The sequence below is a fragment of the Plecotus auritus genome (genome assembly GCF_963455305.1).
Source record: "Plecotus auritus genome assembly, chromosome: 3".
NCBI classification, from domain to species: Eukaryota; Metazoa; Chordata; class Mammalia; order Chiroptera; family Vespertilionidae; genus Plecotus; species Plecotus auritus.
This window is the reverse complement of record NC_137772.1, coordinates 177,503,667-177,521,776: the sequence shown is the minus strand read 5'-3', so window position 1 is coordinate 177,521,776 and position 18,110 is coordinate 177,503,667. Positions and strand designations below refer to the sequence as shown.

The window sequence follows — 18,110 nt, the reverse complement described above, 5'->3', positions numbered from 1 at the left end:
ATAATAACTTGGAATGTCTCCCTCCCGTAAGTCTCGGAATGTGCTGAGAGCTGTGAAGAGGTGAATGCAGCAGGGGCTTCTTCAAAGCCAGGATGTAGCACGGAAAGCTGCCTTGATGCTTTCCCCATGTTCCATCGGGAAGCCTGGTTTGGAGGGACCAATATGGTATGGTTGGGTTCATTAGGGTTCTTGGGCAAGTGGGGGTAGGGGCAAGGTGCTACCCTGAAATCGCTTCTGGTCTTGGTATCCAAGATGGAAATGATATTATACCTGCAAAGTAGTGGTGACATGGTATCCAGAATTTGGCTCATACCCAGCAGTCTAGGTGTCCTTATACTGTGTTTTTTTTTAGTATGTTTTTATTGATTTCAGAGAGGGAGAGGGAGAATCATTGATGGGCTGCCTCCTGCAGGCCCCACACTGGGGATCACGCCTGTAACCCAGGCATATGCCCCAACTGGGAATCAAATTGTGACCTCCTGGTTCATAGGTCGATGCTCAATCACTGAACCACGCCAGCTGGACTTGACTACCGTTTTGGCCCATATGGTTTCAGCACAGGGAAAGGGTCAGATGGGGTGACCATAGTTCTGCTGCTCCCCCACTGCATACTCTACAGCTCATTCTCACTTTGGAAGACTCATAAGGAATTTCAGGTTCAAAGACAGTGCCAGTTTAGCAAAATCCAAATAGAGTCCAACCTTTTGATGGTGGCATGCCTCTGTCTACTCTCTGGAGACCTAACTCCGTTATGTGATTTTCCTGGGATATCAGCTATGGTCCAGGCAGAAGGGAACGTGGGGGTGATAAGGATTGTAGGGAATAGGGTGAGAACAGTTTTAATAGAGATTTAGAAAGGTAGTAAGTCTAATATACTGATAAAGAGCACGAGCTCTCGTGCCAGATTGGGTTTACATGCTAGCTCTATCCTTTTTACTAGCTGTGTTGCCTTGGGCTAGTGAGCCTCTCTGTGCCTTTGTTTCTTTTAAATCTATAAAACTGGTGTAATAGCTACTATTGTTCTGAGGAGTAAATGAATTAGTATATGTAAAGCACTGCGACTGATGGACAGTTTTCTATAAAGTGTGCTATTGTTACTGAGTTGAAGAAGCCATATGAAGTAGAAAGGTTGGAGCAGTAGTGACTGTCAACTACAAAAAGCAAACACTGCAATATCATGAAGAGGTTCCTGTCATTTTAATTAGGTCTACCATGAAAAGCAATAACCTTAGCTAACCACTTTGCAGTCCTCCTCCACCCAACCCACTTCTCTTCATATGAATATAGCACAGGAACCCAAAGGCCTTCCTCCCCATGATCCTCCCCACTCCCATTATAGGAAGAAATGTTACTAAATGGACTCAGCCTCCTCCATACAGCATGAAACAGGATGAATAAAAATATTTTTATGAAGAGCTGTGCTATGATAGAGGGAGTCAGGGGCAGAGATAGAGGCAAAGACTGGATCTCTTAGAGATCAGAATTTGTCCAAGCGGCACAGAGCCCATAGTTCACCCAGAATGGGGGCATATCTAAGAGGACAGGGGCTGGGATGGGCTAGGCTGAAAGTTTTCCTCATGTGTGAGGATAGGACAGCTAAAAATCCATCCATTCCCCATTATCTTCCCTGGCTCTCAGGTAGAAGGGCAGAGGTCTCCTGGGCAGGGAACAGTCACGATTCTCTCAAGGTTTCATCTGTGGTTCCAAGCTTTGTGCAGGCAGTGAGTGGGCATAACCCTTGGTGCCACTTGACCCCTTCCCCAAGCTCAGGGCTTTTCTCCGCCTGTGAGTACCAGGGCCTGCAGGATGTCTGACAGTGAGACAATTCCCTTGACCACATCATTCTCATCCACCACTACAAGTCGGTGAACCTGCAGAGAGCAACAAGGGAGAAAGGGATATTTAGTGCCAGCTTCAGGGTGAGGCCTTCAAGCTCTATCCTCCTCGCCAAACCCCAGCTCCTTTGGGTCACTGGTCCCCCTACCTCTGCTTCCACCAGCCTGTTGATGATGGTCTCCAGAGTTTCATGCAGGTAGCACTTAAGGACGCCCTCAAAGTAATGTGATCGATGTTGGAGGGCTTTGGTCACAGACACATCTAGGTTGTTGTAGGTCTTTTCTGCTGCCAGATTCTGGGGAGAGAGGGGAAGGTGCTTGCAGAGAAGCAAGGGAGCCAGCCCCCAAACCCTGAGTCCACCCAACCCCAAAGGGATTTAGGGCAGTTGTCAGCCATGCCCACAAGCCACACCCAGCTCATTCAATTATTTTTCAAATAAAATTTGGAAGCTTCTTAAAACCCTTAGATTCCAGAAGAGACTCTCTTCTTTTCCCTCTCCACATTCAACATGCCACCCCTTTCCCTACCTCCCAGCCCCTCCACAATCACTCACGATAACATCAAACTTGGAGTAGATGTCCACCACACGCCCTAGAGGGACAGAGGCAGCTCAGCAAGGAGGATCTGACATCCAAGACTCCCCCTGGCCGTAGGTAGAATCACTGTCCTGGCTGAGCTAAGGGGGAAGCAGATTTTCCCAGAGCCACCCTGACTTCCCTGGAGCCCTCCCTCTCCTGTTCACTCTCTCACCTTTTTCATCCACCACAGGCAGGGCGGAGACTCGGTGCTGTACGAAAATGCCCAGAGCCACGTAGACGGGGGTGGTGGTGCGGACCATAGCAATATTGGCATAGGTGCCAATCTGTAGCTCTTCCAGAGACTTAGACATGAACTCTGGCTTGGGGAACTCTGTGATCTGAGGAAGGAACCACCACCTTGATTTTATTTTCTTTTTTTAAATATATATTTTATTGATTTTTTAGAGAGAGGAAGGGAGAGGGATAGAGAGTTAGAAACATTGATGAGAGAGAAACATCGATCAGCTGCCTCTTGCACACACCCCACTGGGGATGTGCCCGCAACCGAGGTACATACCCTTGACTGGAATCGAACCTGGGACCCTTCAGTCCACAGGCCGACGCTCTATCCGCTGAGCCAAACCGATTAGGGTCCATCACCTTGATTTTCAAAGCTCCCCATATCACCCTTGGATACCTTTCCAACCGAGTATATAAAAAGTAAAAACTGGGCTGAGGAGCACTTACAAATAATTTGAGGAACTTGAGGATGCGCTTATGGGTGAGGATGTACAATGTGTTGCCTGATTCTGGGTCAATAACTGGCAGCCTATGAATCTTGTTCCGGATTAATGAAGAAACAGCATCAAACAAGCTGTGGGAAGGTGGGGACAATGATAAGTTCCACAGTGCTGGGCCTGAGGCTGGGCCTATCTCTGCCCGTGATTCCCTCCACCATAGCTCAGCTCCTTAAGAGTGTTTATAAATGGAAAACTGATGGTTGGGAGAAAGAAGGGGAGCAGTGTGTGCATGCATGTGTTTGGGAGAAGTGTCTTTTCTTTCTTCTGCCCCTGAATCTTTGGGTATCTAGTGCTTTAGCTATGCTGATGGCAAGGCTCTTCCTCTTCTGTACAAATGGGTGGCTGGAACTCACCTGGCATTAGGAGAAATGCAGACAAGTGGTTTAAAGGAGTCCTGTAGGTATACCTCTGAAAGGAAAAAAGAGGTTCACAAAATACCACCATGGAAAATCATTTCCCAGGAAAATGTCCATCCCTTTATCCTCGCACCCCCTACCCCCTCGCCAATTCTCTACATACCTCTCCAAGTTTCTATCTTGTGTTCTTCCAGCTCATAGATTTGCACCTGGAAGCAAAAGCAACAGAACTTGAGACTTGACCTCCCTGCTTCATAAAGCACTTGTGGTTTGCTTGGAAGGAAATGAGAATGAGGGGCTTAGGCAGGTAAAGTGGTTTTGGTCATTAGGCTACGGTCCTTACCAAGGCTGATTTGTAGTAGCGGTGCAGAATATTGATGAAATCAGTGATGGTCAGCATGCCTAGAGGCCAAGACAAGAGCTCTCAGCATTGCTCAAAACTTTTCTCTGTGCCCAGCATAAGATGCTAATGATACTGTGTTCCCAAAACATTGCTTACCCACAAAACTTTGCTTCTTACTATCCCACAAAGGGGCAGCTCGTACACCATTAGTCACCAAAGCAAAAAAAGCTTTTTTCACCTATAGCCAAAAGAGTTATATTCACAAAGGGAAATTCACGGGTGGGACATTAAAGGAACAGGGGTTGGGTATAGTGGGGAAAACATGAGACTAACCCTATAGAAGGACAAGGATATTATCCTTGGGGTGAGATAGGATGAGGGGTATTAAACCAGAGGTTCCAAAGAGGAGAAGGAAAAAGTATTTTACCCACCTGCAGGGAAGTGTCAAACACAACCAATTTGGAGCTTGTGGGAATCAGGTCATAGCAGCGATGAGACTTCATGAAGGAAGTATACACACTATTGTTGGATTCTGGGGTCTCTGCATAGGGTGGGATAGTTAGTAGCTTCCTTCCAAGTAAAACACATAATCAAAAAGGCAGAAAATACAACAGTGTTGTTGTTGCTCAAATATTTAGAGCAGATTTTTTATAAGGCACACTATTTTATCTGATTTGTTCCTACTATTCCATTAGGAGTAAACCCTCTTAGAAACCATTTCATTCAACTTCCATTTCCAGGTAAGACTGTATCTGTTGGTTCCTTGGCTGACTAAAACAGAAAGTCTATATTTTTCATTAAACTGTTCTAGTCAAAAAGTTTTTTTTCTTATCTTTAACTCAAGTTTTCCCTTTCATATATTTAGCACATTTAAATTATCTTTTCTCAATTAAGATGTAATTAAGCTTCTTAAAATTCAAGTAAGCATCTTCCTTTTTTAAATTTTTTTTAAGTAAGCTTTAGATGAGAACATCATGGTCCAAGTTGGGCCATTTCGGATTAACATGAAGTTGGATCCCAGTGCTCAATCAACCTGGACTAAAACACCCTGAGTGTCCATATTGGGATAACCCTGTGAATGAAAAATCATCCCACCTATTCCAGTCAAATGAAAGACTCTGGCTGTGTTTACCTTTCCAATCTTTTGATTTTAATTGCTTGATCTAACTAGAGAAACAAGCCCCAAAATAATAGCCCAAATATGCTCCCTACTATACTATGTATACTTAAAAATACTACATTATTTATTTATTTATTTATTTATTTATTTAAATAAATCTTTATTCAGATTATTACAATTGTTTCTCCTTTTTCCCCCCATAGCTCCCCTCCACCCGGTTCCCACCCCACCTTCTGCCCTTACCTCCCCCACACTGGCCTCATCCATAGGTGTATGATTTTTGTCCAGTCTCTCCCCACACCCCCCACACCCCTTTCCCCTTGAGAATTATCAGTCCACTCCCTTTCTATGCCCCTGATTCTATTATATTCACCAGATTATTCTGTTCCTCAGGTTTTTAATTCACTTGATTTTTAGGTTCACTTGTTGATAGATATGTATTTGTTGTTCATAATTTTTATCTTTACTTTTTTCTTCTTCCTCTTCTGTAAGAATACCTTTCAGCATTTCATATAATACTGGTTTGGTGGTGATGAACTCCGTTAGCTTTTTCTGATCTGTGAAGCTCTTTATCTGCCCTTCAATTCTGAATGATAGCTTTGCTGGGTAGAGTAATCTTGGTTGTAGGTTCTTGCTATTAATCACATTGAAAATTTCTTGCCACTCCTGTCTGGCCTGCATAGTTTCTGTTGAGAAATCAGCTGACAGTCGTATGGGTACTCCCTTGTAGGTAATTAACTGTTTTTCTCTTGCTGCTTTTAATATTCTCTCTTTGTCTTTTGTTCTTGGCATTTTAATTATGATGTGTCTTGGTGTGGTCCTCTTTGGATTCCTTTTGTTTGGGGTTCTGTGCGCTTCCTGGACTTGTAAGTCTATTTCTTTCACCAGGTGGGGGAAGTTTTCAGTCATTATTTCTTCAAATAGGTTTTCAGTATCTTGCTCTCTCTCTTCTTCTGGCACCCCCATAATTCTGATGTTGGTACGCTTGAAGTTGTCCCAGAGTCTTCTTACACTATCTTCAACTTTTTGGATTTTTTTTCTTTTTGCTTTTTCGGTTGAGTGTTTTTTGCTTCTTTGTATTTCAATTCTTTGACTTGATTCTTGTGTTCCTCTAGTCTGTTGTTGGGTCTCTGTATAATATTTTTTATTTCAGTCAGTGTATGTTTAATTTCTAGTTGGTCCTTTTTCATATCTTCGAGGGTCTCGTTATATTTATCGGCCTTTTCTAGGATATTCTTGAAAAGCCTTATAACCGTGGTTTTGAATTCTATATCCAGTCGTTTGTTTTCCTCCATTTCTTTCGTTTGTGATCTGTTTCTTTGACGCCGCATTTTCACTGCTTCCGCGTTAGTAGGGTAGATTTGTGTGCTAGGTTTCCTATATGGCCCAGTGGGTCGGCCTCCCCAGTTAACCTGAGGTGGACACTCTTGGTGCACCCCTTTGTGGACTGTGTGTACAGCCTTGTTGTAATTAAGTCTTGATTGTTGTTGGTATCACTGGGAGGAATTGACCTCCAGGCCAGTTGGCTGTAAGGATCAGCTGCGTCTATGCTGGGAGAAGTTCGGTGCTGGAGACAGCCTTATAGGATTAGACTTGCCAAATTGCAATACCCTCTGTGCTCAGCTTGGATGGGGTGGAGTCTCAGGGCGGAGCAGACAGTCTTGGCTTCCCATCAGCCTTGCCCTTGGGCGCACGCACGCGCCTTCAGACCTCTGCTTTCCCCGGCTCCCGAGTCTCCGCCCGAGAGTCCAGATTCCCCCCACAAGAGCGTGGGTCCCCAGGGGCTCGCCTGGAAGTGGGGTTCAGTGCAGTCAGAACTGGGGCTCAGTGCAGTCAGGAGCTTCTGACTCCCTTCCGCTAGGGAAAGCCTGTGGCAACCTCCGCAGCCTTTGTGCACACTGGCACGCGCGCGCCTTCAGACCTCTGCCTTCCCCAGCTCCCGAGTCTCCGCCCAAGAGTCCAGATTCCCCCCGTAAGAGCGTGGGTCCCCAGGGGCTCGCCTGGAACTGGGGTTCAGTGCAGTCAGAACTGGGGTTCATTGCGGTTGGAGGCTTCCTTCCCCCTTCTGCCAGAGAAAGTCAGCCAGGCTCTCAGCCGCCCTTCTTCTCTACGCACACAAAGACCCTTTGCCGTACCTCCAATTCTCTGTGAGCTTTTCTCTTTTCTTCTAGTTGTAGAATTTTCACTCAGCCAGCTTTCCTGTGGTTCTGGATGGTGTCCGTTCTGTCTTTTAGTTGTAGTTTTGAAATTGTTGTGCGAGGCAGCAGTTTAGATGCTTACCTATGCCGCCATCTTGGTTTTTTTACTACATTATTTATTTAATCCTTTCAATAAATCTTTAAGGCAAATATTGTCCTCATTTTTCAGGTGAGAAAGGTGGAAACAGTTCACACCATTAGTAAGTGAAGTGACAAGACTCAAACAGATTTACCTGATTCCAAAGTTCATGTACTTAATCCTATGCCAGTTGTTTCTCTTTAACTTCTATTTTTTACCAAAGTTATTCAGGTACTCAGTTTAAAGAGTCAAATTGTTCTACAAATTTTGTCAAGAAAAATTGCCATCCCTGGCACCCACTTCCCTATAATAACCCTTACGCAGAGATGAGACCTCTTTTAGCTGATTATTTTGGTACTTAAAAAGATATAGTTTTTATTGATTTCAGAGAGGAAGGGAGAGGGGGAGATAGAAACATCAATGATGAGAATCATTGATCTGCTGCTTCTTGCACGCCCCAAACTGGGGATCAAGCCCACAACCCGGGCATGTGCCCTTGATGGGAATCAAGCCCCTGCCTGGGACCCAAAGTCCACAGGCCGATGCTCTATCCACTGACCAAAACCAGCTAGGGCATTTTGGTACTTTTTTGCTCCTTTTTTATTTTTTCACTTTTGGGAATTATCCATTATCATCCAAAAAATATGAGTTTTTTGTTCTATTTTCTAACAGGACCCCATTACAGACATGCACCATCCATTCCCCCCATTCTTCCAAAAGTTAAAATATAATGTTGGTTACATCAATATTTAAATAATTTTGACTGAATATCCATTATTCAGAGCTAAGACAAATAGTCAACTCTTTCTTTCACAACTTTATTTTCCCTGGAGTTAATAATTGTTTCTTCATTTGCTTAATTTTCTATGTATAGTATTTATAACTAATCCAATCCCCAAACTTCACAAGTTCTTTAAATATCCTTTTAAGAAATTCAGAAGCACAGCCTATCAATTTAAACTACACAAAGAAGTCTCTCTGGAGCTTTGTGACTGGCTCAAATCTGGACTGGTTTGCCTGGTATGCACTGCTGTCACCCTGAAATCTTCTCTCATTACCATCAAGGGGACCCCTTTCACGACTCTCCTGTATTGGCATTCCTTGTGTCCTGTTTCCCATGTCTTCAACTTTTTGACTACTCCCTTGTTTTGGTGGAACACATCTTTCAGTAGCTTCTTGAGAAAGGGTGCATGGGAGGTAAATTTTTTGAGACCTTGCAGCCTGCAGATATCTTTTACACTCTCTTTGATTTAGAATTTGGATGGATACAGAATTCAAGGTTAGAATTTATTTTCCTGCAGGATGTTGAAGACATTGCTCCATTGCCTTCTAGCTTCTGGTATGTTCAGAGTCTGAAGCAATTCTGACTCTTTGTATGTGACTTGTTTTTACCGCTCTGGAAACTCAGGATCTTCTCTTTGTTTTCAGCATTTTGAAATCTCATAACAATTGTGCTTTGGGTGGGTCAATTTCATCCACTATGCTGAATATTTAATGAGTCCTACCAGTACGAAAACTAATGTCCTTCAGTTTCAGGAAAAGTTCTTGAATTATTTCCTTGATCATTTTCTTTGCTCTGTGTTGTCATTTTTCTCTTTCTGTAACTCCTATTATTTAGATATTAGAATTCCTAGACTGACCCTTGAAGGTTTTATTTTTTGTTTTTTTGGGGGGTGAGTTTTTATTGTTGTTTTTAAAATATCGTTTTTCTCCTGTTTTCTACTTAGCTTTTTAAAAACGTTTTATTTTTATTTTTTAGAGAGAGAGGAAGGGAGAGAGATAGAAACATCAATGAGAAAGAAACAGCATTGATTGGTTGCCTCCTGCATGCCCCATACTGGGGGTCTAGCCTGGGCACGTGCCCTGACCAGGAATCGAACTATGACCTCCTGGTTCATAGGTCGAAGCTCAACCACTGAGCCACGCCAGCCGGGCTTTACTTCTTTCATTTTTAATTCTACTTCTGGTAGATTTCCTCAACTTGATTTTGAAACCTCATGCTTATTTAAAAATTTTTGCTATCCTATATATTGTTTTTCTTCTTCTTTTTAAAAAATGTATTTTTATTGATTTCAAAGAGGAAGGGAGAGGGAGAGAGATAGAAACATCAATGATAACCCCTAACTGGTTTGGCTCAGTGGATAGAGCGTCAGCCTGCAGACTGAAGGGTCCCAGGTTCGATGCCCGTCAAGAGCATGTACATTGGTTGTGGGCACATCCCCAGTAGGGGATGTGCAGGAGGCAGCTCATTGATGTTTCTCTCTCATCGATGTTTCTAACTCTCTATCCCTCTCCCTTCCTCTCTGTAAAAAAATCAATAAAATAAAAAACAAACTAACAAAAAAAAAAACATCAATGCCGAAACCGGTTTGGCTCAGTGGATAGAGCATTGGCCTGCAGACTGAAGGGTCCCGGGTTCGATTCCGGTCAAGGGCATGTACCTTGGTTGCGGGCACATCCCCAGTAGGGGGTGTGCAGGAGGCAGCTGATCGATGTTTCTCTCTCATCGATGTTTCTAGCTCTCTATCCCTCTCCCTTCCTCTCTGTAAAATATCAATAAATATTTAAAAAAATAAATAAATATAAAAAAGTTATTTATAGACATTTAAAAAAAAAAAATCAATGATGAGAATCATTGATTGGCTACCTCCTGCATGCCCCACAATGGGGATTAAGCCCACAACCCAGGCATGTGCCCTGACCTAGAATCAAACCATGACCTTCTGGCTCATAGGTCAACGCTCAACCACTGAGCTCCTCAACCACTGAGCCACGCCCACTGGGCTACTACTATATTTTTAATGCCCAAGAGGTCCTTTTTGTTTTCTAAAAGTTTTAGAAAAGGAGTGTATCCTGGTACTTGTTTCATGGTGCTAATATATTCTTTATCTGAGTTTATATTGTTAATTTGAAGTTTTCTTCTTTATGCATTGACTTTTCCCCTCCATTGCTTTTTCTTTGTTCCTTTTCATGGGAGAGGCAGTTTGGATCACCTTTTTTATAAACGTTAGAGGCTTTCTTTAGATCTCTGGTAATCTTTGGTTTAAAGGAGAATTCAAATCATATTTTAAGAGTGGAGTCTTTAAAGCTGATTGGAAGCCCTAAGTGTGTAAATGAGCCTTGCTGACTGTGAGCCATTTAGGTAGGGAACACTCAACACTTATATTTGTAGGGCTTTCCCTTAAGGGGATTCTGGAGAGGATTATTTATTCAACTAGTGGCCCGATTTGTGCAAGAATGGGCCTTCATTCCCCTGGCTGCCTGCACCGCCTCCACTCTAGCCAGAGCCGCCTTTCTCCTTTCCCACACTGCCCAGAGGCCTGGAGCGGCTGGGGTGGTGCTGACCGCCTGCGTCGTCGCCATGGCGATGACACAAGTGTCCCGCACCCAGCTGCTCAGCGCCTGCAAATTAACCCGCCATCTTTGTTGGGTTAATTTGCATACTCACTCCTGATTGGCTGGTGGGCATCACGAAGGTACAGTCAATTAGCATGTTACTCTTTTATTAGGTAAATGCTGTGCTTGGAAGGTGAAGTCTTTCCTGTCAACATTCTAAAAACTGGAAGGGGGAAAAGGCCCGGGATTTTGGCATTAAGTATAGTTCACTTCTCCTGTTAGTGAAGTACCTCAGTCCTCAGTTGGACCCAAACCTCTCTCTCCAGACCTCCAGTCTTTGCCAAAGTTGGAAAGGGGAGTTGTCCAACTGCACTCAATGAAGGAGGGAGTCTTGGGATCTGACTGCTTCTCAGACCTTCAGTGCTTCTTGGCTTTCCCCACTGCTAGTTTACACTGAGTGGCCAGATTATTATGATCTCTGAACGCATTAATAATCTGGCCACTCAGTGTGTGTGTATATGTGTGTGTGTGTGTGTGTGTTTGTGTGTGTGTGTGTATACACACACACATATATATTAGAGGCCTGGTGCATGAATTCGTGCATGGGTGGGGGCCGGCCAGCCTGGCCAGGGGGAGGGGACATGGGCAGTTGGCTGGCTTACCTGCTGGTCGAATGCCTGGTTGAGGGGACAATTTGCATATTAGCCTTTTATTATATAGGATATACACTGAGTGGCCAGATTATTATGCATTCAGAAATCATAATAATCTGGCCACTTAGTGTATAATTCAGCTTTCTCAGGTCTGCTAAGTCATTTGCCACTCATCTGTCTGCTTTCCAGCTTTCAAATTCATTGCTATGGCCTCCTCTCTTGTTCTTCCTATTTTAGTGTATTTATACCTTTAAAAAAAAGTCTTTATGTTTATTTTAGCGGCTTTTTGTGAAGGAATGAAAAGTAGATGTATGCATTCAATCCACCATTTTTAACTAGAAGCTCACCACCATTGGTTTTCAAATTTGAAAACTCACAGACTCCCAAAAAACATGTCTTTTGACATCAGTTTAAGACACATTATGCTAATAGTTAAATACTATCATTTTCAATCCACAGTAGGGGCAGCTAATCGCTGTTTCTCTCTCTAAAATAAATTTTAAAAATCTGGAGATTTACATACAAATCCAAATTCTTAGTTTCTTTTCAAAATCAGAAGATCTGACAAAAGTAGGTCTTGAATTCTGAATAGTAACAATTGATCAGACCTGGATAGTTACTGCCTCCTTTTAGATGTGGCAAGATCTACAGGTTGTTGTAGTCACATGCACCCATCACTGCTTGGTCTATGTAGACAATTTTTGGCCCCTGCCTTGATGTTGATACAAATGTGCTCAGAAACATAAAATAGACACTTGATACCACGTGGCAGTACTCAATTATCAAGAGCCATCCAGATAATTCAAAATATCACTATATGATTATCTTTTTTGGGATACTAACAAAATGAAAATGGAATATTAAAAAATTCTTGTGAAGAACTCTTAAAACCTTAATAATATGTCCTAGGATCTTAGCCCCTATTTCAATCCTCTGAGAAAGTGTGTACTCCTAATGCCATAAATGTGTCCTTAGAAGACTTAAGAGTATTCCTGGCCAAAATCCTTTACCAGAGGTGCCTGTGAGTTCTGCCTATTTCTAGATTACCTAGAATTGGGCCATTCCATTCTAAACAGGTATAGTGCTGGAATTGCTTGGACTTTAGGGTTTAGTACATCTATTCTAGATTAGTTCTAAGGGCTTTCAAGGCCTTTCTATAATTTCTTGTGTACACTCAGTGACTTTACTGAGCTTGCTGGATGATAAAAACTTCTAGTGGCATTATTTCTGTGCTACTCAGAAAATACCAGAAACTTCTAAAACCTACTTAGCCAGCCTACAAATTGCCTGTGGAAGTTTCCCTGTACCTCAAAAGTTTCTCTCAGGTGGTTTGATATTAATCATCCCTATTCTACCCAAGATTTATTCCTTGGTGATCCTGCCAAATTACTGTTCCTGGTTTATATGGTTTGGTACATTATCTGGTCAGCTTTCATTTCCCAAGGGGGACCTTGGGAGAGGTTCAAAAGTATTGCTAAAGTTGGCGTTGGGCTATTGCTTTCATACCCAGTTTCCTTTCTTTAGTACACTTACCTTGAGGATACTCATTTTCCAGAGCTGGGGAGTTATCTGAAGAAATGACCTGGAGAGAAAAGAGAAACAAAGATTCAGGCTATCCTGGGCTCCATCCATTTTAGCTTAGCATTAGGAGAAGGGCTGGTAAACTGACAACTTCCTTTAAAGTGCTCTATTATCTCATTTAATCTTCATAAACCTGAGGTAAATACTATTGTTAGCCTTATTTTCACAGATTAGGAAACTGAGGTTTAAGAAATATTAAGCAACCTGCCCAAGGTCATATGGCTGGTAAGGGTGGAGTAGTGATGTGAACACAGATCTGTGCGTTTCCAAAGCTCATGTCCTTACGTACTATACTACCCAGTGAAACAGTAGGTCTTAAAGCTGAGACTAAAAAAAATCTGAGCTTAGGGCTGGTCCCACAAGATTCTCACAGGTCTACTTTATAAAAACACAGAAGCCCGAGAAAACACTGCTTTCCCAAACACTCACTAAGCATAACTGTAGGCACCAGAATCAGGCATACACCTTACCATTGACAGGGCCAATCTGGGGAGCATCCCAGCAGCTGACTGTCAAAAGTTAGAATGACTGAGGGGTGGATGAACAGCATAAATGTTCTGAATGAGGAACCTCAGTTCTCTCAGCACCCTTGAGAAACCCAGAGGATGCTGGTTTTCCAAGTCTCCTTGCCCACGACAGTCTATGAGAGAGTGCTTTGAATACAGAGAAACCTTTAGAATCATCTCTATGCTCCCTCAAGTGGAAACATTTGGAAATTTCATTGTTATCTAGGAACCCAGGAGGGGTCATAATTTTCATCCACTGGAATCAACAGTTTGGCTCTATTTGCTGTGGGTAATATCCCCAAACTAACTTAAAGTCATACTTCACCTACATAGCTGCCGTAGTAATATGAAGTTAAAGGCCTTGGATTGAACATGGGAAGCTGACTGGTAAGCAGGGTCAAGTTGGCAGGATAGCCTTAAATATCCTTGCCCCAATGGGCTAGGGTGAGGGTAATGGGAAAGGGGGATAATCTCCTTCTCTGGGCTGCATAAGACCATCAACTTGGCTTGGCATTTTGGCAAGGCTATCAGAATAGCAGCCTCATCACTTTTAAGTGGGAGAAAGGGCTGGCTGTTTAGTGCTAAAGATACACACACGGGCTCTGGCCGGGTAGCTCAATTGGTTAGACTCTAACTGTTAAAGCGTCATCCCAATACACCAAGATGGTGAATTCACTCCCCAGTCAGGACATATGCAAGAATTAACCAATGAAAGCATAAATAAGTGGAACAACAAATCGATGTTTCTCTCTCTTTCCCTTGCTCCCTTCCTCTCTCTAAAATCAATTTAAGAAAAAGATATACACATTATATAATAGTCTCACAAAAATCTATATACAAAGACACAGAAACAGCTACTTGTAGAAATTATTATAGCCACCATATAATATTTACATACCAAACTGTGCTATAGTTATTTTGTTCATTATCCAAACAGATTATAAATTCCTGGAATCCTGGAACTATTTTATACTTATTTATATCCCCCATACCATCTAACATGGGGTTCTGCATATTGTTTTTATTTTTTAACTTTCAAATTGATAATGATGCACGCTAATATTAACAAAGACCTAAGACTAAGTTACAGAGAGAAAAAAGAGACATCCAGCAAAATAGAGACACGGATAACTACAGAAGAGAGTCAGACACAACTGAATATGACGTTATCTTCCTCTCTCTCCACACAGGAATGGGGTAATTATGTCCATTACTCTCAACTTTTTTTTTTAATAAATATATTTTTGTTGATTTCAGAGAGGAAGGAAGGAGAGGTAGAAACATCAATGATGAGAGAGAATCATTGATTGGCTGCCTTCTACACGCCCCATACTGGGGATCCAGCCTGAAACCCAGGCACGTGCCCTTGACCAGAATCGAACCCAGGACCCTTTAGTCTGCAGGCTGACGCTCTATCCACTGATCCAAAACAGCTAGGGCTCCCCTCAACTTTGGTAACATGGGGAGCCTGGTCAGCGTGGCTCAGTACTTGAGCGTTGACCTATGAACCAGGAGATCATGGTTCGATTCTGGGTTAGGGCATGTGTATATGCCTGGATTGTGGGCTCGATCCCCATTGTGGGGTGTGCAGGAGGCAGCCGATTAATGCTTCTCTCTCATCATTGATGTTTCTATCTCTCTTTCCCTCTCCCTTCCTCTCTGAAATCCATAGAAATATATTTAAAAAAATAACATAGGGGACCTGAGAAAGTACCACTGTACTACGTAAGTACAAAATACTAGTAGAGAGGCATAGGTTAGATCTGACACACAGACTCACAATTTCAGACTCCTGATCCACATTTCCAATTGTTTGCTAGACAACCACAGATGTCACAGACTCTTCAAATGTTTCAATGCAAAACAGAACAGCATCTGTCCCTCCAATCCTATTATCTTTACTGTGATTCCCATATTTGTTTTTGGCACTGCTCTCCTCCTAGGTGCTTAAGAACTGTAATCTTGATTCCTCTAAGAATGAGCTGTGCCAAAATGTCTGCTTAGAATCACAAGAGCAGGGCATGACCTAAACCTATCCTTAACATCTATCAGCTAAACTGATGTTTCTATCTCTTTCCCTCTCCATTCCTCTCTGAAATCAATAAAAATATATTTAAAAAAATAAGTGATGAGAATCACTGATTAGTTGCCTCCTGCACACCTCACATTGGGGATTGAACCCACATCCCAGCCATGTGCCCTAACTGGGAATTGAACAGTAACCTCCTGGTTCATAGGTCGATGCTCAACCACTGAGCCACACAGGTCAGGTTATCTCTTCTTTAATTCTTCTTTCATGCTGTCACCACGTTCTTTTGCCAGCCAAGCATCTCAGTTTTGGGAGGGACTTTCATCTCTAGCAACTCACTACTTTCTAAAGATCCATCCATTTACAGAACGCTGTTAAGAACATCTTGCCCTAGCCGGTTTGGCTCAGTGGATAGAGCACTGGCCTGTGGACTGAAGGGTCCTGGGTTCGATTCCGATCAAGGGCATATGCCCGGGTTACGGGCTCAATCTGGGGACATGCAGGAGGCAGCCAATCAATGATTCTCTCTCATCATTGGTGTTTCTCTCTCTCCCCTCCCCTCCTCTCTGAAATCAATAAAAAAAAAAAAAATAAAATAAAAAAATATATATATATAAAAGAACATTCTTTAATCACACTCACTGCCTTGCTCATAAATCTTCATGGGTTCCCTTATTACAAAACAAAGATTAAATTTAGCAAGGTATGCAATACCTTCAACCCGACCTCAGCCTATTTCCGCCTTACTGTGACCCAAATCCCAAACTCCAGCAACATTAAGCCACTGGCTCTTCAATTAAATCTCTACATACCCAGATTTCTATGCCCTTGCTCACACTGTTCTCTCAGCCTGCAATGCCCTCTCTCAGGTTCACAGTAATTTCTCCCTCCCCTATGCTTCCACAGTCCTTTGTTTGCCTCCTGAAAACAGCATTTATTATAGTCTACCTTAAATAACAGCTGTCACTGGCTTGCCCTCAGCCCCACTCCAGTTAGGCTGAGCATCTTCAATAACAAGGGTTTTTTTCTTCTTTTTAAAGTAATTTCTATCCCAAGAACCTAATCCAGTACAGAAAGTGCGAGGGTTAAATTATAAAATCTATATAAAAATACTTTGTGCCCTGCCACGGTCGCTCAGTGGTTGAGCACTGACCTGTGTGAAATAGGTCACGGTTTGATTCTCCATTAGAGCATATGCCGACTTGCGGGCTTGATCCCCAGTGTGGGGCATGCAGGAGGCAGCGATTCTCTCTCATCGTTGATGTTTTTTTCTCTCTCCCTTCCTCTCTGAAATATATATATATTGCTCCCCTAGGCAAGAGAGTCAATTCAATATATATATTGAATTGCCTAGGAGAGCAACTGCATATCACTGTACCACTTTGGTTTGTTTTCTTCTTTATAACCTGAAGGACATGACCTCTCTGCAGGTAGAGAAGGTATACGGTAAAATAATTACTCTGGGCAGATAACTGACCCAAAGAACAGTGAACCTGCAGCCTATACACAACTACAGTAGCAGATGATAAAAACCAAGATAGGAAGAATTATCTGCCTGACAGGTTACATGATTAAAAACTCCGGAGAGGGAAGTTAATGGGAAGGGTTCCAGAGTGCTAGAAAAGGCTCCTGATAGTGAGGGGGGGGGGGTCCCTGTAGCAGGCAGTCTGCAGCATCCCCGGAAGGATGACGGACCTGCCACAATTGGTCAATGCCTGCTCGCCAAGAATGAAATGCCAACATGCCTGCTTGGAATCGCAGAGCTGGGCATGACCTAAAACTTGTCCAGGGACACGGCGGCCTCTACCACTGAACAATCCCTCCTTTAGAGAAACCCCACTTTTCAGTCTTATTAAGGGAATGTGAGCTCGTTGGACACCTTGAGGCAATATAAGTCTTTCAGATGTCCCTCCTGCCAGGCATTGCAGGGATCACACCTAGACAACCAGGGCCAGGTGATGCCTGCAAGCGGGCGAACACCCCCCCCTCCGCCCCGCCTCTCACAGGAAAGCCGAATCACAACCTCTGAGGGGCCTGAGGTGCTAAGACGAAAGAAGTCCTGAAATCGCCAGGGTGTGCGCGGAATTTAAGGAGGGAGCTAGGTGTCACTGCCCACTAGGGCAGGCACAGCGCGGCCCAGTCCCCGGAGATGCGCCCGGCGAAGGAGCGGAGGGGCAGGGTCACGGACAGGACAGACACCCGGCTTTTCGTTTACTGGGCACCAGCGCCCGCCCCCCCAGTCCCCTTTCCGCGCTCCTCACCGTCTCCATTGCAGGAGGCGCCCGCTGGCTGCGTTCACTTTAGAAGCTCGCTGGGGAAGGGGGGAGGCCCCGCCCCACGTCCGGTACCGTGACGCCACTTCCGCTTGCGTCAGAGCAAACGCCAGCAAGGGCGGAAGGCGCGGAGCTCACTTTTCCGGCGCGGTCAGGCCTGGTAAGCGCCCTCCCCTGGGTCCTCTCGGACCTCACGGATCGGACTGACGGCGAGGGTGACAGGACGGAGCCACTTGTATTTAAAATGTTCTCTTTTTATTTGTCGTTTAAAAACAAACTTGGAAGAAGCAAAATCCAAAACTTGCCCTTTGCCTCTTGCAACATAAATTATGTACAGTTCAGAATGATCGCTGATACAAAACATGCCAAGGACAGGGGCGCTGGGGGTGGAGGGAGAGGGCACTTTAAAAGGGAATCATTTCATCCGCTGTTACGAAAGACCAACCTTGCTGTACAGGATACACACAACACAAAATAAAGTC

At 43.6% G+C, this 18,110-nt stretch overlaps 1 protein-coding gene across 2 annotated transcripts; it reads right to left on the bottom strand.

The window, feature by feature from the left end:
- Window positions 1–1,386: 1,386 nt before the first annotated feature.
- Window positions 1,387–17,714, bottom strand: PRKAG1 (protein kinase AMP-activated non-catalytic subunit gamma 1). Of its 2 annotated transcripts, none has more exons than XM_080662967.1 (12): window positions 17,617–17,714; window positions 12,773–12,821; window positions 4,285–4,394; window positions 4,010–4,091; window positions 3,854–3,912; window positions 3,674–3,719; window positions 3,508–3,562; window positions 3,102–3,228; window positions 2,587–2,752; window positions 2,390–2,427; window positions 1,985–2,131; window positions 1,387–1,871 (listed from the first exon to the last, which is right to left on the bottom strand). In XM_080662967.1, exons 1-12 carry the CDS (start codon window positions 17,623–17,625, stop codon window positions 1,767–1,769), a joined length of 993 nt encoding a protein of 330 aa, XP_080519093.1. In that variant the 5' UTR covers window positions 17,626–17,714; the 3' UTR covers window positions 1,387–1,766. The 2 variants fall into 2 exon arrangements, with proteins under 2 accessions (XP_080519093.1, XP_080519094.1); XM_080662968.1 differs by having other exon boundaries at window positions 4,285–4,423; window positions 17,617–17,693.
- Between the last annotated feature and the right edge of the window lie 396 nt (window positions 17,715–18,110).

Coding starts and splice junctions, on each gene's coding strand:
- PRKAG1 (XM_080662967.1), bottom strand. Junction 4,395..12,772: donor GGAAAATGAGTATCCTCAAG/GTAAGTGTACTA, acceptor CACCCTATGCAG/AGACCCCAGAATCCAACAAT. Junction 2,132..2,389: donor ACTCCAAGTTTGATGTTATC/GTGAGTGATTGT, acceptor CTCTCTCCCCAG/AATCTGGCAGCAGAAAAGAC.